We start from the raw sequence: 27,988 nt of genomic DNA, 5'->3' as shown, positions 1-27,988 counted from the left end.
TAATCTCTGATGAATATTTGATTTCGCCTTCCCAAGATCAGACCTTAAATTCAGGAAAACAAATTTTTTCCAAGATACCTTCTACATTTGAACTGTCTTTAAGTTTTCCCAGAGGACTATTGGGCAATGACAAAGAATTTTTTTCTTAACCTTACAAAAAGAAGAATGCTAGAAATAATTAGGTTTATTTGTTAAGCCCCTTCTTGATAAATAGCTCAACACTATCAAGAAATGCATAGGAAGATTTGTCAAATCAAATGAGAAGCTCAGCCTTCCCTAGGCTAATTTTGTACAGGCAAAATATTATAACATAAAGTTCAGTGATTGCATACTTTACAGAAAGGCCCTGGATATATGTCAACGTCCTCACTCTCTGCAGTATGTTCTCACCCTCAGGGGAAACACTGATTAAATAAGACCAACATGGGCTTCCCTGGTGGTTCAGTGGTTAAGAATCCACCTGCCAATGCAAGGGACATGGGTTTGAGCCCTGGTCCGGGAAGATCCCACATACCATGGAGCAACTAAGCCCATGTGCCACATCTACTGAGCCTGTGCTCTAGAGCCCACGAGCCACAACTACTCAGCCTGCATGCCACAACTACTGAAGCCTGCGTGCCTAGAGCCCGTGCTCCACAACAAGAGAAGCCACCGCAATGAGAAGCCCGTGCACTGCAATGAAGAGTAGCCCCCTCTCGCCACAACTAGAGAAAGCCTGCGCATAGCAACGAAGACCCAACGCAGCCAAAAATAAATAAATAAAATAAATGAATTTATTAAAAAAAAATAAGATCAACATCTTATTGCCTAATAGAAGATTTAAATTCTCTTTCTCGTTGAAACTGTTTGTTAAATTAACCGTAGATTAACCATAGCCACTTACTTTTACCCTCACCCAGTAGTCCACGATTTCCTCTCATGCTTTCCTAAAGACTGTGCTTAAGTTATAGGTGAGGATGTGCCTTTAACAAAGAAAGACAGTCTCAGAGCCTCGTGGACAGAACTTTACCAGATACTCTTCACTCTTGATATTCAAAGAATGGACTTAGGGTCAGAGGCTGACAGAAGAGCTGACATTACATAGACAAGTATGAGATAGTACTAGAGGCTAAATCAGATTTTCAGGACTTCTTTTAGTTCAGAAATAGACAACTTCATGAAATCAAATTAATGACCCAAGGTTAGAGGAATAAGAATTAATTACATAGAACAGATTGAACTGAAACTGGAAATCTAATTTATGAATGTGGACATGTATTTTGGAAAATTATTGGCATTATCTTAATGTTCTATCTTCTGATGGGGAAAACCCTTTTAGCATTCATGCTGATCTATCTCTAACCATCAATTTAGCTGACTCCGATGTTGCAAACTAAATGAAACATTCTTTTAATGTTAGTTTGTTCTCCTTGGTCCTTCAGATTCAGGAAGAAACATTTTTTTCTGAGACTTTTTAATGGCAATAACATTATTTGCATGGGCTCAATAAGAATCTGTCCTCCCTTTTACTGGAATATAATCAGACAAATGGATAATACAACAGAGGCCAAATGTAGAGTGTCTTACTTAAAAATTAGCCTCACTTCATCAGATATGACAAGCCCCTTATTAAGGAGAAAGGGTTATAACTTCATATCTGAAGCTAATACCCAAAGCTTCTCCCAAGAAGTTGAACTAGGACCTGTTTGTGGCTTACAGGCACCAACCTTATAGGCAGTAAAAAGGTCACTTGCTGGATAGCCAGGAACCTTAGCAGATTTGGGAAAACTAGAGGAAAGAAAAATTCACCAACTCTTATAAGTGCTAAAGATGAAACCAGTTTGGGACTTCCCTGGTGGCGCAGTGGTTAAGAATCCTCCTGCCAATGCAGGGGACACGGGTTCAAGCCCAGGTCCAGGAAGATCCCACGTGCCGCAGAGCAACTAAGCCTGTGCGCCACAACTACTGAGCCTGTACTCTAGAGGCTGCAAGCCACAACTACCGAGCCCACGTGCTGGCCTAGAGCCCATGCTCAGCAACAAGAGAAGCCACCACAATGAGAAGCTTGCGCACCACAACAAAGAGTAGCCCCTCTCACCTCAACTAGAGAAAGCCCGCGTGCAGCAAGAAAGACCCAACACAGCCAAAAATAAAAATAAATAAATAAATAAGAGTTTGGTTTCCTACCCTTAGAACAGAAGAGTAAATAAAAGCATTTAAGGAAGACCTCTGGAGTGATGAAGCCATTGAAATGCTCTCCTAGGTAACTTAATAAATCATAGAAGTTGATTCTCTGGCTTTATCAATGACAGTTGTTCAGCACAGTATAGCACTAGATTTTCTATCTATATACAAGAAGGCTTTTACATGCTAATTAAAAGTTTTTCTAGCTTATGTCAATGAATCAGGCCCAAATACAATGTCTTTTGTGATCATGAAAAATCTTTGGAGATTATTTATGATAACAAAGGAACTGCCATACTGGAGCACCATCTAACATCCACCCACAGAATACCAAATTCTCTAGGGGTATACACATTTGTTTTCATTCACTATTAGTGATTAGGATATTTGGATAGACATTAACTTATCAAGGATAAGGATAGACATTATGTAAGGATAGACATTAACTTATCAAAAACTGTGAGTGATGTGAATAATTATTTTTCTAAAATTTCAAGCAAATTCTGTCCTGTATAGATGCAAAAGTTTCTGTTCATTATAATCCAGAAGTTATAATTTTATTGTCCTGTAGGGCATTAGCTAGCTTTGTATGTGATTCAGAAATCTTATTCCAGCATATTTCTTTTAGTAACTAAAATATTTTTGATACTCCTACACTTCTGTAAATCAGCTTTACCATCCTGCAGCTTCCCACTTAAAGGAAATCATTAATCATTAATGAATCAAAATAATCTTACAGGTATTCACCCTAAAAAATTATGCTTAAAAGAAAATAGAAAAATGCAGCAGTTTGTTCTTATTCATTAGTGGGACTCTCCTGTTTCCTCTTTTCTTATTATTTTCAATATTTTTACAGTAATCATAAATCCATAGAAAAAGACAACTCAGTAATTTTTTTTGAGCATGTGTAGTTCGGAGTCACTATATGTATTAAGATATGGCTGAAGGGAGTATGGTGTGTGTGTGTCTATATACAGTGCAGAAAAAAGGTTGAGCACCACTGGGGCAACCTTTCAACTTTACAGACAACTTGCTATACAGAGACACTTACTGACTAATTTCCAATGAGTTGTCATTTCACTGGTTATTACCATCATAGCATATACATGCAAATTTGATGACATAAGTAATACAAATCAGTGTTTCCTCATAGTCTTAAGAGAGAAGTTTGTAAGACTTTTAAAGTAATTCAGTAAAATTCACAGCTATCTTTGTTAGATTTATCAAGAATTTATACTTGTGAGACCTCTGCAGAGCAACTTAATATAACATTAGGCACACGTAGGCCTTCAAACTATCCATTTGTGACTAACAATAGTGATCTGGGAAGAGGAAGGTTAGCAGGAGGAAATCTAGGAAGGGACCAGTGGCTGGTGCCCATGGAAATTCTACACATATATCCTTGGGGTTTGTCTCCAAGAAGTTATTCAATGAAACAGTGAGGTCAAGTCAGATGAGATTACCAATCGCTCCATCTCCTGCTCCCTGAGTCTCTCCTCCCTCTGCCGCCGGTGATAATCCATCAGGTCGTCTCGTCCTGAAATGGAGCTAATGCTGCTTTTCCGTTCCCGAAGGACAGGCTGGGGGGTTCCTGAGGCCTGTCTGAGGCTGTCCGGATCGGCATCATCAAACTCAACAGACCCACACGAGTAGTTCCTCCTGGCCGCAAACGCTCTGTCAAGCTCTCCGGGAGGGAAGGAATGACCTGGGCTGGTCCCCAAGTAGGAAGCCCTATCCAGGTCATCAGAGGTACAGGAGGAGGTGGAGGCCAGCAGCATCTTCCGGGCCACTCGAGGACTGGCAGGGACGCTGAGGGTGGAACTCACATAAGGATTGCCCTCAGAGGCAGAGGTTTTATAGGGTAAAGCTCCTGAGCTCAAAGAAGAAAAATTCAGGTAATTGTCATTGTCTGTGATGCTATGAGGTAGATCCTTTTCCCCCAGTTTCGTTCGTTTGTAATTGCCCAGAGAGCTTCTTGGAGGCAAACTGAGCGGTGCCAGCTGGTTCTCTGTGGCTCTGTGCAGCCTGGGGAGAGATCGGCTGTAGGCGCCCATGTGACTGAGGCTGCTGCCCGAGTACTTCCTAGTTCTTAAACTGATGTTTTCAGATGCCAGATCCTTGTGTCTGGTCACCTTGGGCTGAAGCGTCAGGTTGTCCTGGATGCTTATTTTCCTGGCTTGCTTTGGGCTTGAAGGCATGCTGGCTGCCCCTGACCTACCGATGGGCAAGGAGCCAGTATCACTCAGGGAACTTCCATTCCACATGGTCAGGAGTGAGCCAGATGCTTTTCGGCCTTCCAGCCCTCCGAGAAAGTAGACATTGTCGTGGGATTTATTCCTTGAGCTATATTTGGAATAGGGAGGCTTCTCTGAAAGCCTCAAGGACCTTTCAGTGTCCCGGCCTGTAAAATGATCAAAGTCTGTTCTCCCAAGTGGATATCCACTAAGAGAGGGTGAAGTGCTGCGTAAAGGGGTGGGAGGTTTCACGGAAATACTTTTGTCATTTCCATCACAAGAGAACTGCTTGGCTCCCTGGATTTTGGCCAAGGAGGGGCTACTTCTGACACTGGTTCCCAAAGGAGAAGGGCTTCTTTTAGCAGGCACAGGTTGTGAGAGGGTTAAATAGGAACCAGAATAGTCTCCATTGGTTTTAAATCTCAGACTGGAAGAATATTTCTTCGGACTCAGGCTCTCCATCATGTTTTGGGAATCGTTTTCGAGGGAATTCGCCACAAAGCCCGCCTCTAAGCTACCATTCTGTAAATCCAGCTGCTTTTGCATGTGGCTCTGCTCTGCCATAATCTTGTTGGAATCTGTAAAGGAAAAAAAAAAAAGAGAAAGCTTTACTTAACAAAGAAGATTTCAAAAGACGAACCACATTTTTCAGCCTACATCAGTACAAATAGGTTTGCAGTCCAATCTGTTGTAATTAAAACACAAACGCTGTTTTAGTAATAAACCTAGAAAAGCTGTCTTGCAAAATGAAGGTGAATAAAGATCACTGATCTGGGATGTTTCTTGTACAAAAGAAAAATAACTCAAGAGGACGTCAATGAAATTTGAGAGGAACAAATCCCTAACCAAGTACAAGTGCAAGATGAGGTTGGTACCTAAAAAAGACAATGTCCCTTTAGTTTTCTAGTCCCTGGAGGACCACCTGCTTCCTGAGTACCTAGCAAAAACCCAAAGGGATGCTGCAATGGGCCTTCCTTTAGATGTCTCTGCAAGAATCATTAACCGCTCAGAAGTTAAGTCCTGAGGAAACTAAATCCACATTCTGGCAGAGAAAGAAAATTTTGTGTTAGACGCTGATCAATAACATGAGGGTTAGAAGATGATTCTTTAAAGGGGGACTATGAGAGTTACCTTCTCAACAAAAAGACATAATAAAGGCTCCCGCATCCACCAGAGAAACGTAGGTAATAGTGGAGGAAGAAGTGTTCCCCATATTCCTGACATATCAGGGTCAGGGTGGAGTAGTTAAAAACCTGAAACTGACGCATCCTTCAAGTTCCCAGGCATCCCAGAGGCACCATGATCATCCTTGATCTAACTCTCTCCTCTCATGGAAACACCTTTCTCCTCTTGCACCCATCCGAACCCACCCATTCTTCCAGGATCAGATTAGGATTCTATTTTCCATGATGAAAAGAAAATTTTTTTAATGGATGTACCCATAAGAATATGTTGTGGACCCTAGTTTGAACAATATTAACTTAAGAAACTGCAGTTTTAGTCTATGAAAATGTCTTTTTAATCACAAATTATCACTGTAAATGTGAAGCCTTATATTTCAAACGGATAAAAATATTTTCTTTAAGTTATCATCAAAGTGAAAACACAATTTAAACATAAATTTGAACTCAGGTACTGCTAAGACGGTCCTCCAACTCCTTAGGCACCTCAAACACTGGTTACTGCATCTCTGCACTATATATAAACAGTATTACTTATGGTTAGTAATCAATATCATAACGTGTGACCAAGACACAAGTTTAAGGCAGAGGGTTTTCTAGTATTTCTATCGTATCTCCAGCCCCTCCTGACTCCCATCGCCCCAGAGGTGAGACACTCAATGAACGCAAGTTTTCAATGTCCATCACAGCCTTCCCCACTCCCTCCCAGCCACAGATGGAGGACCTTCACCTTGCTTGCTCAGCCTCAGAGATTTCCTGGGCAAATGCAGGCAGCCCAATAAGGAACTGCTTCTTACCCAGAGAGTGGGGCAAAGAAACAGTTTGGCTGCTTAAATTCTAGAGATGGGCTGAGTCCTCATACCCCTCAAAGCTGCAGCTTCCCACAGGAAGCTCTGCTTTGGGTACCTTATCCTCCAACCCAAAGCCCTACCCTGATGGATAAAAGCATGATTGTCTTTTGAAGTGGACCTCAAAAAAAATTTTGAGATTCTCCTTTAGAATTGCCTCCCAGCTGGGATCTGGCCCTGCCATCTGGCTCTTGCCAGGTCTTTCATTCCTCGGGGACAGTGTCATCTCTGCCTCCAGGAAAAATGTCCCTCTCAGCAATTGTCTGCCACTACCAGTTCTGACCTCGAAAGCAACACCAGTCTGCTTTGAGCTATATCTCACCATGCCCCCTTGGAAGACTGAAACCACGATGATCTCTAGTCTTGGTTCCTTCTATTCCCAACTAACTTTATCACATGTTGGTTTGCTATGTTGAAATTCCAGCAAACGTTGGTCAATTCTCTCAAGTTAAATGTTTTTGAATTGAGGAGACAAGGAAGTAGGTGGGTCCTGAGAACATTACCATGTTATTTATTAAAGGGGAAAAACACCTTAATTGCCCCCAAAATATGGGAGAAAATCAAAAGCTATAGCATATCATATGAGTGAATATTAAGCCATTTAAAATCTTATTTCAAGGTATGTTTATAGCATTAAAAATACATTAATATAATGTTAAGTAAATTTTAAAAACCACACATACAATGAGTGCAGTCTTATATATACATCCACAAATACACATGGATTACACATAGATGTTCAAGCGAAAATCTGGGGAATCATCACTGATCCCCTCTATCACTCTATCCTCTATCCTCTACCATCTCTATCACTTCTCTATTCCCTCCTTCCTCATTTTATCCATCAACAAATCCTATCAATATTGTCCTTAATCCATAGTCTCAATCTGATCATTTCTGGATATTTCCACTGTTACCCCCCATTACAAGCCAATATCTTCTCTTCCCTTGTCCATATGCGTATTCTATAGCAGGAACAATGGAATAAAAGAAATCACACCAGTGATTTTTAATTCACCTTTCTCAAACTAGTTTGTATTTTCCACATTTTATACAATGTGTTTGGGTTACCTTAACAATGAAGAAAAAAAATTAGTGTAAAATATTAGCATACAATCTGCAGCAATACTTCATTTTTAAGTTGATTAGACTCTCATTTTCCTAAGCTCTTGCCCAATTTTTGATCCAGATATTAACTCTTCCGAAAAAGGTTACTTTAAAGAACTTCTTCATCAGACTAAATACGTAAATATTTGAAGACTTCAACATTTTTTCCAAATCTTCTAAATGACTCAGGCAAAAATGACAATTATGCAAATTTACCCATTCCATACTTTATCCATCCGAAAAACTGCAAAATCAAACATAACACCTTCCCTAATATGAATAAAGTGAACAGAGTGGTTACAAAAAAAGTCTCCAGGGCTTCCCTGGTGGCGCAGTGGTTGAGAGTCCACCTGCCGATGCTGGGGACACGGGTTCGGGCCCCAGTCCGGGAAGACCCCACGTGCCACGGAGCGGCTGGGCCCGTGAGCCATGGCCACTGAGCCTGCGCGTCCGGAACCTGTGCTCCGCAACAGGAGAGGCCACAACAGTGAGAGGCCTGCGTACCGCAAAAAAAAAAAAAAAAAAAAGTCTCCAGATATTTGCTAAATATGGCTTAGATATATATTTAGTATGCTCATTTTTTAATGTAGTTATTAGATTATTTCATTACTTGGAGTGATTCTGCTTATTGTATAGAAAAAAATTAAAATCCTAACAGGTAGTTTCAGGTTCCTCATTCATTGACTAGGTATTAAGTGCCTACCACGTATCAGACTTCAGCTTAACAGGCACTAGTGTTGCTCACTATTATTCCCGTTCTCTCCTTTCAGAAACAAAGCAGTGCTGTTCTGCCTCATTCCCATGACATTAGGTGTGGCTATGTCCCTTGCTTTGATCAATGAAACAGGAGAGAAAGTGACATGTCAGTTCCAAGCTGAAACACCAAGAGCTGGAGCATGATTCACCGTCTCCATCCCCTGCTAAGATGACTCACTAGTATCCAAGTCTTAGCCTACCTCCCTCAGTGAGGGTAATAGAGAGCAGGGTCTCTGCCAATCCAAGATCGTCTTAAGCCACTGAGATTCAGGAGTTGTGTGTTACTATGGAGGTGTTAATCTTCATTAACTGCCTACTATAAACCAGGCTTTAAGCTAGGCCCTGGAAAATATGTGGTCAAAGATACCATTTCCTGCCCTCACATAGCTCACAGTCCAAAGGGGAAAACACACATATGAATAAATGCTATATGGTGTGATGCATGCCTTGATAGAGGATTGATTGACAGATCGGTAAAGGAGCATGGAGAGGGGCTAACCCAGTGAGACTGGTAGTCTGGGGAAGTTATCATAGAAAGAAATGACAATGGAGTTAAGTCCTATTGAAGAAAGGGAATCTGATGGGTATTATCCAATGGTAGCATAAAGCCACCTCCACACCTAAAATTTTGTGGTTTTAAAAATATAAACAAAATCTCAAGCCCATCTAAGGTCAGACTACTGGTACATCCAGGAAACATCCTGTCTCTGACAGAATTAATAACAAAAATTGTGTAGGAAAAAAGCAACAGTTATTTTCTATATTTAATAACTATGTATTTTTCTCTCATAGTTCTCTAAATCCTTTCCCATCTCCACCACCATGTAAGATATGCTCTCTGGGGTCCAAGTCTATGCCTATCTTAAGTGTGGTTTAAATTGGACAGCAATCCTCCAACCATTTAGGATATCTTAGATAAGGATACAAAGGGAAATCCATAAGTGAGATGTTAGAATAACAAGAAAAAAATTAAAGCCAGTTAGTGGGGAAGACTTGGTTATAAAGTAGTGCATACAAAATAAGAAACAGAGTTAAGATAGTGCAGAGTTAGCCATCCAGAAAGCAAGGCAGAGCAGATGCTGTTTAATGGATGTCAGAAGCTAAGCACTGAACCCAAACTCTGCATTTTCAATATTTGCTCTAACGGCGCAGAATTGAGGGTTTATGTCAAAAAGGATACTTAAAAGTTTAATTTTTGACTCAGCAGCATAGGACATTAATGTCATTTTAGATGATAAAATGTATTAATGTATTTCAACCGGTTTGCAGTTGCAAATGCTACTTAATCACCCAAACAAAATATTACCAAATATCATTCCCTCTTCCAACAAAACTACATAGTATCAAACTACTAAAGGGTATTCTTACTACCCTACAGGGTGGCAACACTTGGCCCCTCTCTCCTCCTCACATACACTTTTTTTTTAATCAAAAAATTTAATTATTGGGAATTCCCTGGGGGGCCAGTAGTTAGGACTCCATGCTTCCACTCCAGGGGGCACAGGTTCGATCCCTGGTCAGGTAACTAAGATTCCTCATGCCTCGCAGCTCAGCCAAAACTCGCCACGGCCAAAAAAATTAATTATTGACGCAGTTTAGTTGGCCAAACAAAATACAACACCAAAATATTCCACAGTAGTACTAGCTGGAAGATCAGCTTTACAGTCTCTAGGGAAGAGACAGGCAGGACATTTGCAAATAATAAACCACATCTGAGAAACAGCCATGCAGCATTTCTCCACCACACATATTGCAGAAGAAAGCTACAGATGATCTGGAGGGAAGAACATTCCAGAGAATATTTTAAGATATTCATGTCTGATACCCTGGTTTTTCAGTTCAACCTTATTGGGTCTGTTAAGGATGTGTAAAAAGTTGTACACTTAAAGATTTATCATCAAGTATAAACATGTAATTCACTCATTTTCCTGAAGCTGAGTTTACCATAGCTGAGTACGTATGTATGTATACTTGTGTCAATTTGAGATCTCTTAATCCCATAAATCAATTCAACTCAAAAGGTGGAGAATCACACAGGTGGTCTTTCTGACTCTAGGAGTGACAATAATGGTTCATGATACCTCTCTCTCCTTCCCCAGTTCCAGGGTGTTCTTTTCATTGCGGATGAGATCACACGAGTGGAGGCCTAGAGGTGGGAAAAGCATAGGGAAACGTAGAACAGGAAGCAGTAATGTACTCTGAATGAGGATGAGAGCTAAGGCAAGGAGAGTAGAGGCAGGAGGGCAGAGGATACAATGGGAGAGACTGGGTTTAATTCCCCAGCAGTGAGGGAGATAGCAACGCAATGGAGCCCTGCAGACAATGTATTAGAGACTGCAGCTGAGGTTAGGAAAAGAAAGCAGAGGAAGAACTAGGGCTGTGGGAGGTGAAAGGGCAAACTGCAAGAGGTGTTGTCAAAGTGACACACAAGAGAGAGGGCGGCCGGAGAGAGGTCTATGTTAACACGTGTAAGAAAGGTGAGGAATTCTCCGAGGTTTCTAGCCTGGCTTCTTGATCTCCGCTGGTGTATTTCTTTTTGCTTTCCTGTACATTTTATGTAAACAAAAAAGAAGTCTCATGGAAATTATAAAATCACTGCATTATGTTATTGTGGAAGTAAAACAGCCGCAAGGGCACTAACGGCTCCATATACTGCACGCATACGCACAGAAACAGAACCGGTGTGGAGAAGGGAAGAAGGCATCTGGTGCCCATCTGAAAGAAGAGACAACACCGGGTCGTCTAAACAGGAAAGAAGTTAATGTGTGTTGAAACATTTGGGCTTACTTTCCAATCCATAAATTTAATCCCTCCAGAGCTCTCTTGTTATTTTATCACCTGAAATGTATATCATCTCATTGTTGATTAGAAAATGCCAGGAGTCATCTAGAGATCTCTGGAAGGTACCACAGAAAGTCACGGTACATTCTCCCTTAAGAAGAAAATTATTGGAAAAACTAATCTCAGGGATCATGTTTGAAAGTTTCTTGGTAGATTCTTTCCTCTTTGCCACAATGCTGGTATATGTTTTAAAATATAATTCTCCTGCTCCATTTGTACCAAATAACACCACAGTGAAGCTAATCCCATCCAAACTGTAAGTCACTAATGGTGACCTCAGAACACTGTGATGGCCAGAGTTGTAGGGATCTTGGTTTCAAGATAATGAATATACACCCAGGGAGCAAAGTTTTAAAAAACGAACAAATTAAAATGAAGTATTTACTGTGTTGGGTTGTGTGTGTTGCATTAGAAGTAGGAGTCTTAAAGTCTGGCCTATATATATAAATGCAGCTTTCCAGGTAATTTATACCAAGAGTTTGGAGGATTCTTAAATTATACAACACTTTACTTGTCATTTTACATCGCCGTGCACAAACACTTCTCAGGATCACCCAATATAGCAGGAATTAATCAAAGGGGGAGTGCAAGAGCAAGTGATAGGAAAGTGGAAATCTTTTCATATGGCTGGGGAAAGGGGATGGATGTAGATTACAGAAGGAAATTCAGAAAAAGAATCTTACCCAAAAAATCAGGAGGGTTTAGGTTAAAATTTCCACTTTATGAAAAAGTTTGAGTCTCTGTTTTTCTTATGAGGGGCCTTAGAGCTGAGGTGCTGGCTCTGGGAGCACATTTTGCCACAGACAGTGGTTGATGCCTGGTGTTTCAAACTCTCCCAGCACACTGGTGGTCCACAGGCTGGCCTCTTTCAGCACTGACGTTTACGGTATGGCAATGTTTTAAAGCACGTACTGATGACACGTAATTGAATTCAGATACCAGCTTAGAGCAGTCAGTCAGAAGCAGTGCCATTGGGGAGGTGGAGGGGAGGGGGCGGGGAGTTCTGTGGTGACCAGTGGTGCCTGAGGGAAGAAGCTTTTAGAGGACTGAATAGGAAAAACTAAGAAATCTATTTCAGCCCCAAACTCCAAGCTTAAGAATGGAGAACAATGGACACAAAAACCTCCCTCTTTTCCCACTAATCCCAACATGAAAACATGATGAAGGGGGAGGGGGACTACTTAGAAGCTTCAGGAACAACCACTTCCTTCTCTAGCAATATTCTCACTTCAGACATCCAAAAGCAGCCTGTTTTCCCCACCCTCCGTTATCCAAACACCATCCTCAGTTAAACATCCCTCAGTCCTCTGGACTCCGCCTTTGCAAATATACCCTCCTTTTTCACAAGTATTTCCTTTCATCACTAAATCCTCAGCCTCCTGCTCCTCTACACACAAGCCACACCTCTCCACACAACCCCACACCCACTGGCAAACACCTTCCCAGATCCTCTCTTCTTCAAATATCCCCTCCTACGCACAGGTTTTGTTTTTTTTTTTTAATTTATTTATTTTACTTATTTATTTTGGCTGCTTTGGCTCTTTGTTGCTGTGCGCGGCTTTCTCTAGTTGCGGACAGCGGGGGCCACTCTTCGTTGTGGTGCATGGGCTTCTCATTGTGGTGGCTTCTCTTGTTGCGGAGCACGGGCTCTAGGTGCTTGGGCTTCAGTAGTTGTGGCACGTGGACTCTAGAGCGCAGGCTTAGTAGTTGTGGCGCACAGGTTTAGTTGCTCCGCGGCACATGGGATCTTCCCAGACCAGGGCTGAAACCCATGTCCCCTGCATTGGCAGGTGGATTCTTAACCACTGCACCACCAGAGAAGCCCCCATGCACAGGTTTTGTAAGCATCCCTAAATCTGGACCTTCCCACTGTCTCAACATCCATCCCCACAGAACTTCATCTCCCATTCATGCAACCTGGCCTCCTAAACTCTGTTCCTTTAAACTCTTCCTCCACACTCAAGATTTTACGTCTCAGCGCAGGGAAGAAAAAAACAAAAACCATAAAACCAAACTTCTCTTAGTGGACACTGAGCCCTTATTGGTTTTTTGCAAATAAACAGAGCAGCAAATGGATTCTCATTCCTCATTCCTTGCGTCATGTTCTCTGTCATTTAAAGATCAGCCTTTTTGAACAAAATAATTATTATCTACTAGATACATGTAGATACATTGATAATCTCCAAGGAGGGCATTTTTATCTCTCAAAAGGACCCAAGAATAAGGAGGATGTTTTGTTCTTTCAGACTGAGCCTGTTACAACAGTAAATCTTACTGTATGCAGACAGACACACATTCACAGACACACAGAGACAGACATACACTGCCCACATGCCCATAGCAGTCTAAAAGGCACAAAGACTGTGTGATTGTCAGAGGAGGTTCTTCAGAACCCAGGCAAGTTGAGGCATCCTCAGAATTGGCCAGGTGTCAGGGTGATGCAGGGCAGGCTGGGGAGAAAGGGAGGACCACTGGAATGCTGATATGATCTCAGGACACTGATTACACAGTTCCTTTCTTGGTTTTCTTGTTTTCCCTTTTGAATTTTTACTTTATTATGTTCCGAAAACAACTAAAAGAAGAGGTAAGGGAGACCATTACGGAAAGAACAAAAGTATCAGATGATGCCACAGGGAGGAAGGGAGCACAGAAGGGACTGGGGCGTGATGGGGAATAGGGGGAGGAAATGAGAGATGGAAGAAGTGATGACAAAAAGTAAAAAAAAAAAAAAAAAGTTTCGGCTTCTTCCTATCACAATAAATCAGTCTAGCCCATGGTACCATTCCTTTCTGTCATCTCCAGCCCACTGAAGTCTAAGATCTGTCAAAAGAAGTCCAGACGGCATCCAATGGTTCCTAAAGGTAATCACAATCAATAGCAAAAAACATATTCAAATGAGGATCTTTATCTCCTGTGACAGAGGTTCCTTTTAAATAAGTCTAGATTGTTTTATATGAGGAATTCTTAAGAATCTTAGAGGACTCTTGTAAAAAGGGTAAAACATCAATAGGGATGTTTAAACCATTTTGTGCCAGTCCCTTGAATAAGACTTGTCTGCCTGAACTTTAAAATATTCTTTAGACCACCCAAGGAATTTGGCTGCACGCTTCCTGTGATAACTCTTTTCAGCCTGTGAGGAAGGCAGGGGAAGAAGGACAGAAAGCAGGAAAAACCTCAAAAAACATTTGGGTCATTCAAATTCCCTTCCCACTTGCAAAACTCCTGACTTTTATCTAAATATTCAAGATGTGACTTTTACCAATTGGACTCACATTTGTGTTTATATCATTATTAAAACAGCTTTTCAATTCTGCAGCCTGTGGAACGAAAACCACACTCACAGAAAGAAAGACAAAATAAAAAGACAGAGGACTATGTACCAGATGAACGAACAAGATAATCCCCCCCACAAAAAAATAAATGAGGTGGAGATAGGCAACCTTCCAGAAAAAGAATTCACAATAATGATAGCGAAGATGATTCAGGACCTCGGAAAAAGAATGGAGGCAAAGATGAAGAAGACACAAGAAATGTTTAACAAAGACCTAAAAGAATAAAAGAACAAACACCTAGAAGAACAAACAGAGACTAACAATGCAATAACTGAAATGAAAAATAGACTAGAAGGAATCAATAACAGAATAACTAGGGCAGAAGAATGGATAACTGACTTGGAAGACACAATGGTGGAATTCACAGCTGTGGAACAGAATAAGAAAAAAGAATGAAAAGAAATGAAGACAGCCTAAGAGACCTCTGGGACAACATTAAATGCAACAACATTCACATTATAGGGGTCCCAGAAGGAGAAGAGAGAGAGAAAGGACCCGAGAAAATATTTGAAGAGATTATGATTGAAAACTTCCCTAACATGGGAAAGTAAATTGCCACCAAAGCCCAAAAAGTGCAGGGAGTCCCAGGCAGGATAAACCCAAGGAGAAACACACCGAGACACACAGTAATAAATTGGCAAAAATCAAAGACAAAGAAAAATTACTAAAATCAACAAGGGAAAAACGACAAATAACATACAAGGGAACTCCCACAAGGTTAACAACTGATTTCTCAACAGAACCTCTACAAGCCAGAAGGAAGTGGCATGATAATATTTAAAGTGATGAAGGGGAAGAACCTACAAACAAGATTACTCTACCCAGCAAGGATCTCATTCAGACTTGACGGAGAAATCAAAAGTTTTACAGACAAGCAAAAGCTAAGAGAATTCAGCACCACCAAACCAGCTCTACAACAAATGCTAAAGGAAATTCTCGAAGTGGGAAACACAGGAGAAGAAAAGGACCTACAAAAACAAACCCCCAAAACTTAAGAAAATGGTAATAGGAACATACATATTGATAATTACCTTAAATCTAAATGGATTACATGCTTCAACCAAAAGACACAGGCTCTCTGAAAGGATACATAAACAAGACCAATCTGTATGCTGTCTAAAAGAAACCCACTTCAGACCTAGGGACACATACAGACTAAAAGTGAGGGGATGGAAAAAGACATTCCATGCAAATGGAAATAAAAAAAAGCTGGAGTAGCAACATTCATATCAGATAAAACAGACTTTAAAATAAAGAATGTTACAAGAGACAGGAAGGACACTGCATAATGATCAAGGGATCAATCCAAGAAGAAGATATAACAATTATAAATATTTATGCACCAAACATGGATCACCTCAATACATAAGGCAAACGCTAACAACTATAGAGGAGGAAATCAACAGTAACACAATAACAGTGGGAGACCTTAACACCTCACTAACACCAATGGACAGATCACCCAGACATAAAATGAATAAGGAAACACAAGCTTTAAATGACACAATAGACCAGATAGATTTAATTGATATTTATAGAACATTCCATCCGAAGACAGCAGATTACACTTTCTTCTCAAGTGCACACAGAACATTCTCCAGGATAGATCACATCTTGGGTCACAAATCAAGCCTCAGTAAATTTAAGAAAACTGAAATCATCTCAAGCATCTTTTCCAACCACAACCCTATGAGATTAGAAATCCATTACAGGGAAAAAAATGTAAAAGACACAAACACATGGAGGCTAAACAATACGTTACTAAAGGACCAAGAGATCACTGAAGAATTCAAAGAACAAATCAAAATATACCTAGACACAAATGACAACAAAAACATGACAATCCAAAACCTACGGGATGCAGCAAAAGCAGTTCTAAGAGGGAAGTTTATAGCAATACAAGCCTACCTCAAGAAACAAGAAAAATCTCAAATAATCTAACCTTACACCTAATGCAGCTAGAAAAAGAACAAACAAAGTCTAAAGCTAGTCGAAGGAAAGAAATCATAAAGATCAGAGCAGAAATAAATGAAATAGAAACTAAGAAAACAATAGCAAAGATCAATAAAACTAAAAGCTGGTTCTTTGAGAAGATAAACAAAATTGATAAACCTTTAGCCAGACTCATCAAGAAAAAGAAGGAGAGGACTCAAGTCAATAAGATTAGAAATGAAAAAGGAGAAGTTACAATGGACACTGAAGAAATACAAAGCATCCTAAGAGACTACTACAAGCAATTCTATGCCAATAAAATGAACAACCATGAAGAAATGGACAAATTCTTAGAAAGGTATAACCTTCCAAGACTGAACCAGGAAGAAACAGAAAATATGAACAGACCAATCACAAGTAATGAAATTGAAACTGTGATTAAAAATCTTCCAACAAACAGAAGTCCAGGACCAGATGGCTTCACAGGTGAATTCTATCAAACATTTAGACAGGAGCTAACACCCATCATTCTCAAACTCTTCCAAAAAACTGCAGAGGAAGGAACACTTCCAAACTCATTCTATGAGGCCACCATCACCATCACTGTCTCCCTGATACCAAAACCAGACAAAGATACTACAAAAAAAGAAAATTACAGACCAATATCACTGATGAATATAGATGAAAATATCCTCATCAAAATATTAGCAAACAGAATCCAACAACACACTAAAAGGATCATACAACAAGATCAAGTGTCTTCTTTGGAGAAATCAATGTGATACACCATATTAACAAACTGAAGAATAAAAACCATATGATCATCTCAATAGACGCAGAAAAACCTTTTGACAAAATTCAACACCCTTTCATGATAAAAACTCTCCAGAAAGTGGGCATAGAGGGAACATACCTCAACATAATAAAGGCCATATATGACAAACCCACAGCAAACATCATTCTCAATGGTGAAAAACTGAAAGCATTTCCTCTAAGATCAGGAACAAGACAAGGATGTCTACACTTGCCACTATTATTCAACATAGTTTTGGAAGTCCTAGCCACAGCAATCAGAGAAGAAATAACAGGAATCCAAACTGGAAAAGAATAAGTAAAACTGCCACTGTTTGCAGATGACATGATACTATACATAGATCATGCTAAAGATGTCGCCAGAAAACTACTAGAGCTAATCAATGAATTGGGTAAAGTTGCAGGATACAAAATTAATGCACAGAAATCTCTTGCATTCCTATACACTAACAACAAAAGATCAGAAGAGAAATTAGGGAAACACTCCCATTTACCATTGCAGGAAAAAGAATAAAAAACCTAGAAATAAACCTACTTAAGGAGGTAAACGACCTGTACTCAGAAAACTATAAGACACTGATGAAAGAAATCAAAGATGACACAAACAGCTGGAGAGATATACCATGTACTTGGATGGGAAGAATCAATACTGTGAAAATGACTGTACTACCCAAAGCAATCTACAGATGCAATGCAATCCCTATCAAATTACCAATGTCATTTTTTACAGAACTAGATCAAAAAATTGCATAATTTGTATGGAGATAAAAATGACCCTGAATAGCCAAAGCAATCTTGAGGGAAAAAAATGGAGCTGGAGGAATCAGACACCCTGACTTGAGACTATACTACTAAGCTACAGTAATCAAGACAGTAAGGTACTGGCACAAAAACAGAAATATAGATCAATGGAACAGGATAGAAAGTCCAGATATAAACCCAGACACCTATGATCAACTAATCTATGACAAAGGAGGAAGGATATACAATGGAGAAAAGACTGTCTCTTCAAGAAGTGGTGCTGGGAAAACTGGACAGCTACATGTAAAAGAATGAAATTAGAACACTCCCTAACACCATACACAAAAATAAGCTCAAAATGGATTAAAGACCTAAATGTAAGACCGGACACTATAAAACTCTTAGAGGAAAACATAGGAAGAACACTCTTTGACATAAATCACAGCAAGATCTTTTGTGACCCACCTCCTAGGGTAATGGAAATAAAAACAAATGAAACCTAATGAAACTTAAAAGCTTTTTCATAGCAAAGGAAACTATAAACAAGATGAAAAGACAACCCTCAGAATGGGAGAAAATATTTGCAAATGAATCAATGGACAAAGGATTAATCTCCAAAATATATAAACAGCTCATGCAGCTCAATATTAAAAAAACAAACAACCTAATCAAAAAATGGGCAGAAGACCTAAACAGACATTTCTCCAAAGAAGACATACAGATGACCAAGAAGCACACGAGAAGCTGCTCAACGTCACTAATTATTAGAGAAAGGCAAATCAAAACTACAATGAGGTATCACCTCACACTGGTTAGAATGGGCACCATCAGAAAATCTACAAACAACAAATGCTGGAGAGGGTGTGGAGAAAAGGGAACCCTCTTGTACTGTTGGTGGGAATGTAAATTGATACTGCCACTATGGAGAACAGTATGGAGGTTCCTTAAAAAACTAAAAATAGAATTACCATATGACCCAGCAATTCCACTACTGGGCATATACCCAGAGAAAACCATAATTCAAAAAGACACTTGCATCCCCATGTTCATTGGAGCACTATGTACAATAGCCGGGTCATGGAAGCAACCTAAATGTCCATTGACAGACAAATGGATAAAGAAGATATGGTACATATATACAATGGAATATTACTCAGCCATAAAAATGAACGAAACTGAGTTATTTGTAGCAAGGTGGATGGACGTAGAGTCTGTCATACAGATTGAAGTAAGTCAGAAAGAGAAAAACAAATACTGTATGCTAACACATATACATGGAATTAAAAAAAATGGTTGTGATGAACCTAGGAGCAGGACAGGAATAAAGACGCAGACATAGAGAATGGACTTGAGGACACAGGGAGGGGGAAGGGTAAGCTGGGACGAAGTGAGAGAGTGGCATGGACATATATACACTACCAAATGTAAAATAGATAGCTAGTGGGAAGCAGCTGCATAGCACAGGGAGATCAGCTCGGTGCTTTGTGACTACCTAGAGGGGTGGCATAGGGAGGCTGGGAGGGAGACACAAGAGGGAGAGGATATGGGGATATATGTATACATATAGATGATTCACTTTATTGTACAGCAAAAACTAACACAATATTATAAAGCAATTATACTCCAATAAAGATGTTAAAAAAAAAAAGGAAAAAAGACACATGCGCCCCAATGTTCATTGCAGCAACAGCCAGGTCATGGAAGCAACCTAAATGCCCATCGACAGACAAATCGATGAAGATGTGGTACATATATACAATGGAATATTACTCAACCATAAAAAGAATGAAATTGGGTCATTTGTAGAGATGTGGATGGACCTAGTGACTGTCATACAAAGTGAAGTAAGTCAGAAAGAGAAAAACAAATATCGTATATTAATGCATATATGTGAAGTCTAGAAAAATGGTACAGATGAACCGGTTTGCAGGGCAGAAACAGAGACACAGATGTAGAGAACAAACGTATGGACACCAAGGGGGGAAAGCAGGGGGTGGGGATGTGGTGGGATGAATTGGGAGATTGGGATTGACATGTATACACTGATATGTATAAAATAGATTAATAAGAACCTGCTGTATAAATAAATAAATAAAATTTTAAAAACAGCTTTAGCAATATTTGAAGGAGACACAATATGAATGTAATAAGTATATATATATATATATATATATATACACATATATATTTTATAAATTAGGTTCAACAGAATGATGCAGTAGGGAAGTTCTCAAATTAAAAGCATGCTATCTCCGGACTTTCCTGGTAGTGCAGTGGTTAAGAATCCGCCTGCCAGTGCAAGGGACACGGGTTCAAACCCTGGTCCAGGAAGATCCCACATGCCGCAGAGCAACTAAGCCCCTGTGCCACAACTACTGAGCCTGTGCTCTAGAGCCCGCGAGCCACAACTACTGAGCCTGCGTGCCACAACTACTGAAGCCCGCGCGCCTAGAGCCCGTGCTCCGTGACAAGAGAAGCCACCACAGTGAGAATCCCACGCACCGCAACCAAGAGTAGCCCCCACTCGCTACAACTAGGAAAAGCCCGTGTGCAGCAACGAAGACCCAACACAGCCAAAAATAAATAAATAAATACATTTATTAAAAAACAAACAACAAAACATGGTGTCTCCGATTACAGAAAATACAAAGAACAGAGGAATACATTAAACAACACTATGGAGACAGTATCACTTAAATCTAAAACATGTGGAAGTCTACAGAAAAATAACCAATGTCTTCAACCAGCAAATGACAAGGAAAAAAATAAGAGAGGGAACAGTTCTAGATTTAAAAAGAACCAGGAGATACACCAATTAACAATTAAATGCAATATGTAGACCTTGTAGACCTTGTTTGGATTCTGTTTTGAACAATCCAACTATTAAACAAAAATTTTAAGTGACAATCAGAGAATCTGAACACTGACTGGAAAAAAGATATTTTAATTACTGCCATTTTTGTTTTTAGGTGTGATAATGATTTGCTGTATTTTTTAAAAATCCTAAGCTCTTAGATTTATATTTTAAATTTTTTATGAATAAAATACTACAGTATTTGGAATCTGCTTTATAACAATCTATGGGGGGAAGTAAGGTCTACAGATGAAACAGTATTAGCATATGTAGGTAACTGTTGAAACTGAATGATGGGTACATGAGATTTCACTGCATTATTCTTTTAATTTTTATGTATGTTTAAAATTTTCCATAATAAAAATAGTTAAAAAGTAAAAGATGTGTGCATTCCGAAAACCAATGTGAATAAAAATATATGAATATATACTGACTTAAAAACGATAGTGGCTCTGTTTACAAAGAAGGATGTGTTCATACAGTGGCTCCTTGCTGATTTTTTAAAAAGTACGAAATACTAACCTTCTGTCATATTGAATTAAGCTCCTAAAAGCGGATTTTTTTTTTTAAGTACCTTGGAGAAATCTGAAAGGAAATGCATTGTCTAGATCACAAGTATCAGGCCATTATATTTCGGATACTTGCAAGATAATGGTAGGTCACAGTAGCTAAATTTCACTACTATGCATATTCAAATAAAACCCACCTCTTCAGAAAGTTAAAATGTAAACACAAAAACTGACAAACCTGCCATATCTTGAAGAATTTCAGCCTCAAAAAACCATTAAAACACACACACACACCCTTCCATATTTATGCTAAGACAGAGACCAACATACTTTATAGATTCTTAAATTATGTGATGGCTTCTCTGAAAGTGGGAGAGTTCTTTAGGTGGGAAATTACAGACCCATATTTTCAGGGTTCTTTATAGAATCCTAAGATAGCTTTAGTTGAAGATAAAGGTTTCTAAAATTTTCCCAAGTAAAGCAAATATTTCCAGATGTTTCTTATTCCTGATCATTGGCATAATTCATCCCCGGGTTTAGGTGATTCTGACTGTAGCCTCTGAACAATCCTCCTGTATTATGTGATCACCACAGTGAGACAAGGCCAAGAAGCAGAGAGTCATGGAATAACTAGGTTGGAGGTCTTGAATGTCTGTTTGCATCTGTGCTTCAGATTTACTTCCTGAAGCAGAGGGGTACTCCAGGAAAAAGCATCCTCTAAAACCAATTTATGCAAGAAAAATATTGACTCTGGGATCACATGGGGATGAAGATGCTCTCTCTTGACCCTGAAACCACCCCTATGGGCTGGAATTGGAAGCTGAGAGTTGATGGGAGCAAACTCTGATCTTTACAGCATCCTGTCCCCATTCCACACTACCGATCAAAATACGTTCTCTTCAGAGTCAGCTTCTGTTTTTTCAAAGTAACATTCACCAAATCCAAACGCACTATTCTCCATTCCTTTACCCAATACTTGTGAACTGGGAATAGTCAGGGGATAAGTAGGCTCAGGATGGATGGAACAAACACAAGGTGACCACATCACCCATGGTCATAGTGTTTTTCCCTTTAACTCAAAAATTGAGTGGATGGGTTTTAAAAAAATACTTTAAAGTAAACAAAACAAAACAATAATGATACCATCTCTTCATTACTTAACTGTAGGTTGTGCAAAGTGGGTGTTATAGACAATATTTCCCTTTGTTGCGACCTACCTTTTTTAACCATTTATTTTGCTTGGAAGGAAAAGGAAAAAGGACTTGAACCAGCAGAGGTCAGTAAACAACTGACTACACTAAATTTAATCAATGCTGTTTTTTATATCTGACCAAAAGCCCTAATAAAGGAAATGGTTACATTAGGATGTTATTTTTATTGTCATGGCCAATCTAGCGCAAAAAATACGGGACAGACTGCCAGGAACATGAGTCAGGATACCCGACCCTCGTCCTGGTTCTGCCAAAATAACCAACAGAAGAAAGAGCCAGAGCAAATCCCTTGGCCCGTCTTCACCTTGTTTTAGCAGAGGTTTCTCCATATTTAAAATGGTGAGGGTGAACTAGATGTTCTTTCTGCTCCAACTTTCTAGGCTCCCATAGACACAGGTTAAATAACACAGGAGTGCCAGTTATACAACGCAGGAAATGGAAATGACTACAGAACAGAAACATGTTTTAGTGATAAGGTGGCAGCTAGCTACCTAACTGGGAAAAGATTGCACCGGTGCGGTTGCCCATGACATTCCAAGGGCATGGTAAATTATTTCAGCATAACGTAGTGGGAAGAAGGCCTGGTCAGAGTTATGTTAGTGTAATATAATACGGCTATTTGATTCGGCATGATGTATAAGAAAAATTTTGTCTACATTCCCATGGCTTGCAATTTCCTTACTAAATATGTTTTCAAAAACCTACTTCTGCAATGATGTAAGCAGTGTGGCAGCCAGACCTCACTTCCCAGTCCCCTCTGAATATCTCTTGACTATGAAGCACTACTCAGGCTGCATCTGAACTGGACAAACAAACGCAGAAGCTGGCTTTCCTTTGCTTTTACCTGCCCTTGTTTTAGCAATACGGTGCTCAAGAAACAAATCGAGGAGAAAGATTGTAACTTTTAGCGTTTTTGCCATTCCTTATGCTGATTCCACAAGCACATCGCCATCTGGAGAGGTCACATGCTGCATGCAAACAAAATATTCTAAGATGATCAACACTGATTTCCACTGAACTCTAGATTTAGCAGCAAATCTTGGAAAAAGCTGACCCTGCTTGAGGTAACAATATGAAATATAGGCATGAACAAACTTTTTCTTCCCCTTAATTTGCAAAGTAAGGAAATGGAGTTCATCTAATAAACTCAACCCACTCACACGAAGCAAAACAAATATCTCTTGTAAAAAACCTCTCAAAAAAGTCTCCAGATAACTCAGCCTGTTACTCTACACCTTATTTACCTGTTTCTTTGTATGACAAGCTTCTCTAGCCCCTAGCCTTCCCACTGAATTTCAATAAAAACGATTTTTATATTTGGGTTTCCCCTGTTGATCATTAGCTGCTATAGATAACAATCTTGCCTTTAAAGCAGATACAGCACAAACCTTCTTTTCAACATCTAAAAACATTCCTAAATATCATGAAAACAACTCTGCAAATTAACCCTTAGAAGGTTCGAATTTCTGGGTGGCAGAAACAAGGTCTGCCTTACAAAATACTCATTTTGAAGGGATTTGAAAACCTGAGCTACCCTTTTTGGTTTTATTCACTTTCAAAAGATAAGAGTCACATTAATCAAACGCCAACAAATATTTCCAGCCAACAATTATAAAAAAAAAAAACTCATCTTCTCTTCCATCACCTGAAAAATAAGTAACAAGAATGACTACACGACACACACACAAAAAAAGAATGACTACCCGAAAGGTGATAATGAAAAGGGTGCTATACCCCTTTACTGCAGCACCTGCAGAGAGCAGCCCTCTTTAAAAAGTCATCACTTCTGAATCATTTCTAAATATACTACTATGTACTCGGCTTTGAGGTACACCCATTGGCTAGTTGTCAAAATGATAAGAACCTACCACAGCGAGGTTCGGAGCTCTTCCAAGAAAGGCACACTAAAAACTTCTCCTATATTTCCAGAACCTCCCAGATTTGAGGATTATAACTACCATGGCAGGACCACTTAGCACACAACTAAAATCCATAATCACAGGACTAATGGGTAATCGTAGTAATGTAAAATGTGAGAGCAGCCGTATGTGCACAACTTTTCTGATCGTCAAAAACTCTTTGAGGGCTTCCCTGGTGGCGCAGTGGTTGAGAGTCCGCCTGCCGATGCAGGGGACGCGGGTTCGTGTCCCGGTCCGGGAAGATCCCACATGCCGCGGAGCGGCTGGGCCCGTGAGCCATGGCCGCTGAGCCTGCGCATCCGGAGCCTGTGCTCCGCAACGGGAGAGGCCACAACAGTGACAGGCCCGCGTTCCGCAAAAAAAAAAAAAAAACTCTTTGAGATAACTCCTTTCTATAAGCAGAGCTATTCACAAATACATGTTTTTTACACTCTCCCAGAAAATGAACAAAAACTTTATATTACTATCATTTTCTTCCCCACTAAGTAAACAGATGGAAAGATACAGACTGGGGGTTGTACAAGAAAGTACAATGAAACAGGAGTTAGGAGGTTCTCACTAGCCAAGTGAGCAGATTCAGATAAGAGGATTTCTGAGATTCCTTTTACCCCCCTTATTATTTTGCCCTATTCCCCCAAAGAAGTGCCAAGCTTGAAATGTCTTCAGATTCCTAACCCAAGTTATACGCAAATATCACATTTATCTTACATATCCACTCATCAGCTTATGAAGATCCCTCACAACTGCCCCAAAGCATGCTCATTTCCTTATATGCCAGGTGTCTTTTTTAACTCTGTATTCAGGAGGCCTCTCTCATCCTCTCTTCTCTCCAAGACAACCCTATCCATTCATGCCCTCTACTCTTAACCCATAAGGCAGGGAGGAACAAAAAATCTCAAATGTTCTGTTTTGTACCATAGCATCTGCTGTGAATGTGGAACCATCTGTTGCCCACTTTGCCATGGGAAGGATGGTGCAGGCATCAGACGTGGAGTGTCACAGGTCGCACAATAGAATTATGTTCTTCTTGGGGCTGACACACCCAGGCATATGCTCCACAGTCACCATGGCTAATGCTACCCTTCCCCCATCAAAGAGTTTATTTATTTCCTCACAGAGAATGTGACCTCTAAATTCTCACAAAGGGTCAGGTCCATTTTTTAAAAACTTACATATGCCTGAATATCGGTTTCTAAATTCTCTAATCCTGGGTTTTATCTAAAACTAACATCTGTCACTAACACACTTGAGACTTTACCAGTCACTATCTCTGGGCATCTCAGTTTTTGTGTCTATAAAACAAAAAAGTTGAGCTCAGTGATCTCTGAGGCTCCCTTGCACTGTAGCACTCCAAAATTCTGTAATTTTAAGCCAACTCAAAGTCAGTGAACACAAGTTCCTTCACATCTATGGTATATTAAGACTCTTAATGCCAAGGACAAAAGAATCTGCTGCAGACAAAAAGGTCTCTCTGTGTTGAGCAAAAAAACCATCAGTTTCTAGAAGATCCAAATTAGATTAAGATCCCTTATCTTGTTAACATATGTCCTCAAGGTAATACCCTAGTGAAGAGTTTGGGGCTAGATATTCATTGTTTGTGTGTCCTGTGCATTATAGGATATTACACAGCATCATCTGAGGCCTCTACCCACTAGAGGCCAGCCCCAGTTGGCAACTGGGGTTGTCCCCTGCCCCGAGTTGGGACAACCAAAAATGTTTCCAGACGCTGGCCAATAACCCCTGGGGAGCAAGTTACCCCCACTCCACCCGCCTCCATTCAGAACCACAGCTGCTGTGTATACCAGGGCTTTATAATAAAGCACATCACTTAAAAGTTGTTTTTGTTTCAAATAGATGACATTTCCACAGTTAATAAGTAAAGTACATCAAGATCTAACAGTCAGATTTATAACGCACATGTATTCCACTTGGAAGATGTACAAAACCACTGTCTTTCCAAGTTATTCACAGAGCCAACCGCCTTTCTGCTAAGGGTTGAGAATTAGCATACAGAGTCATAACCTCAACTGCTCTTTAAAAGTATTTAAAAGCAATCACGTTTTTCACAGCAAGTCCTTTGGTGCACTCCAGAATCAACCCCTGCATTACAGTACAGACCTCAAAAGAGGGCTTTGAGGAAAACAGCAAAATTCAGTTGTGGGTTTAATCACTTCAGCTTTTTCTTCCCTCTCTTGTGCAAAAGCCAGTAAATAAAATGTTTCTGAAAAGGTTGCTAAAGAGTTCCAGCTTTCGTCTGGTGTTCTTTAAGATAGGAGGTAGCAAGCTCTTAGGAGAATTTCCCAGCGATCTTTTCCTCCCTCACTTCAAATAGGGATCCAGGAGACACCCCCTAAAGTCAGTCCTCAGCCCAAAAGAACAGCGTCTGCCAGTTGCATGAAACAGACTGAAGCCTGCAAATTGAAATGATGGCTACTCCTAGCCCAACATCTCATTTTTTCATTTGTGAAAAAGGCTGGGATTTGCAAACCTCTGGGTCTGAGGAGGTGAAGGCTACACTAGTCAAGTAAGAGCAAAAGCTCTATTCTCCCTCACTTTTAAAGGAAACCCCAGTTATAAACGTTTTTGGGACTTTACAGAGTTTCTCAAGTACATATAATGTTTAAATTTCCACATTAAATATGTAAAACGAAAACAATAAAATAAAACACAAAACCTTTTAAATAACTTAAGCCCAGGATATGAAAAGGGAATCATGAATAGACACAACTGTTACTTTTCAAAGAACCTTAGCTCTTTATTCAAACAAATATTTACACAATTGAGGGCAATGGTACCGGGGATGTAGCCATTCTGTTAAAATAGTGGGCAGCTCTAAAGGTTTATTTATCCCAAATCCAACTACTCTGTTGCTATCCTACCAGGAACCAAGAATTCAAGAGCTCTCAGGGCAAAAGTTTAACTAACACTCTGAAACTGTGAACTTCATTTAGACCTCTCCCAGCTGAATTCAGATGTTAGAATCTCAGAGACATATCTCAAACGCCTAAATTAAGCCAAACTAGGAAGCTTAAAGTTACGCGTCCAATACTTGATAATAAATATCTGTAATTAATACATTCATACAATGAAGGGAAATGTGGCTGACATATATTTACACTAAAAGTACGCCACATTTTTATGCCTCTTCTTCTAGTTCCACTCCCAGCTGCGTCTGGCTGTGACTAGCTGTGCATTCTAGAATTGTTGAGAGCTTCTTTAGAGCAGCAGAAGGAAGATGTCTAGGGATGAGGGCAGGGCCGGGCGAGAGGATTTCCAGCCCCAGGAAAGTCTACCGACATAAAAGGCTGAGGGCGCAGTTCCCGCTTTTACATGAGAAAGGTAGATGGGTAGCAGGTTCGACTTCCGAAGCTCTTTCAAACAGGAAACCCCAAGTCTGGAAGCGACAGCCTGTCAGCCTTTTAATTTCCTGGCGGTGGCGGGAGTTAGCCCGGCCCTCGGCGCTTTAATAAGTGATGACTGCTAGAACTAAGTTATTCAATGTACCAGCAAACATTTCAAGCTGCGCCTCGGCCGTGCCAGGCGCGGG

General features: G+C 40.0%; 1 protein-coding gene across 8 annotated transcripts in view; it reads right to left on the bottom strand.

Moving 5' to 3' along the window:
* The window catches only part of PHLDB2 (pleckstrin homology like domain family B member 2), a 255,691-nt gene that overhangs the window by 102,018 nt on the left and 125,685 nt on the right, over positions 1 to 27,988 (bottom strand). For 7 of the 8 annotated variants that reach the window (XM_082840592.1, XM_082840595.1, XM_082840597.1 and 4 more), the window contains exon 2: positions 3,627 to 4,975. In XM_082840592.1, coding sequence (XP_082696718.1) covers positions 3,627 to 4,961 — 1,335 coding nt within the window. In that variant the 5' untranslated portion in view covers positions 4,962 to 4,975. Of the gene's footprint in view, positions 1 to 3,626; positions 4,977 to 27,988 lie in introns of all 8 variants that reach the window. The other variant, XM_082840599.1, reaches the window with a different exon arrangement.

This window comes from Leucopleurus acutus (assembly GCF_964270905.1).
Source record: "Leucopleurus acutus genome assembly, chromosome: 5".
NCBI lineage: Eukaryota > Metazoa > Chordata > Mammalia > Artiodactyla > Delphinidae > Leucopleurus > Leucopleurus acutus.
Note: the sequence above shows the minus strand (reverse complement) of the source record. Positions and strands in the feature narration are given on the sequence as shown.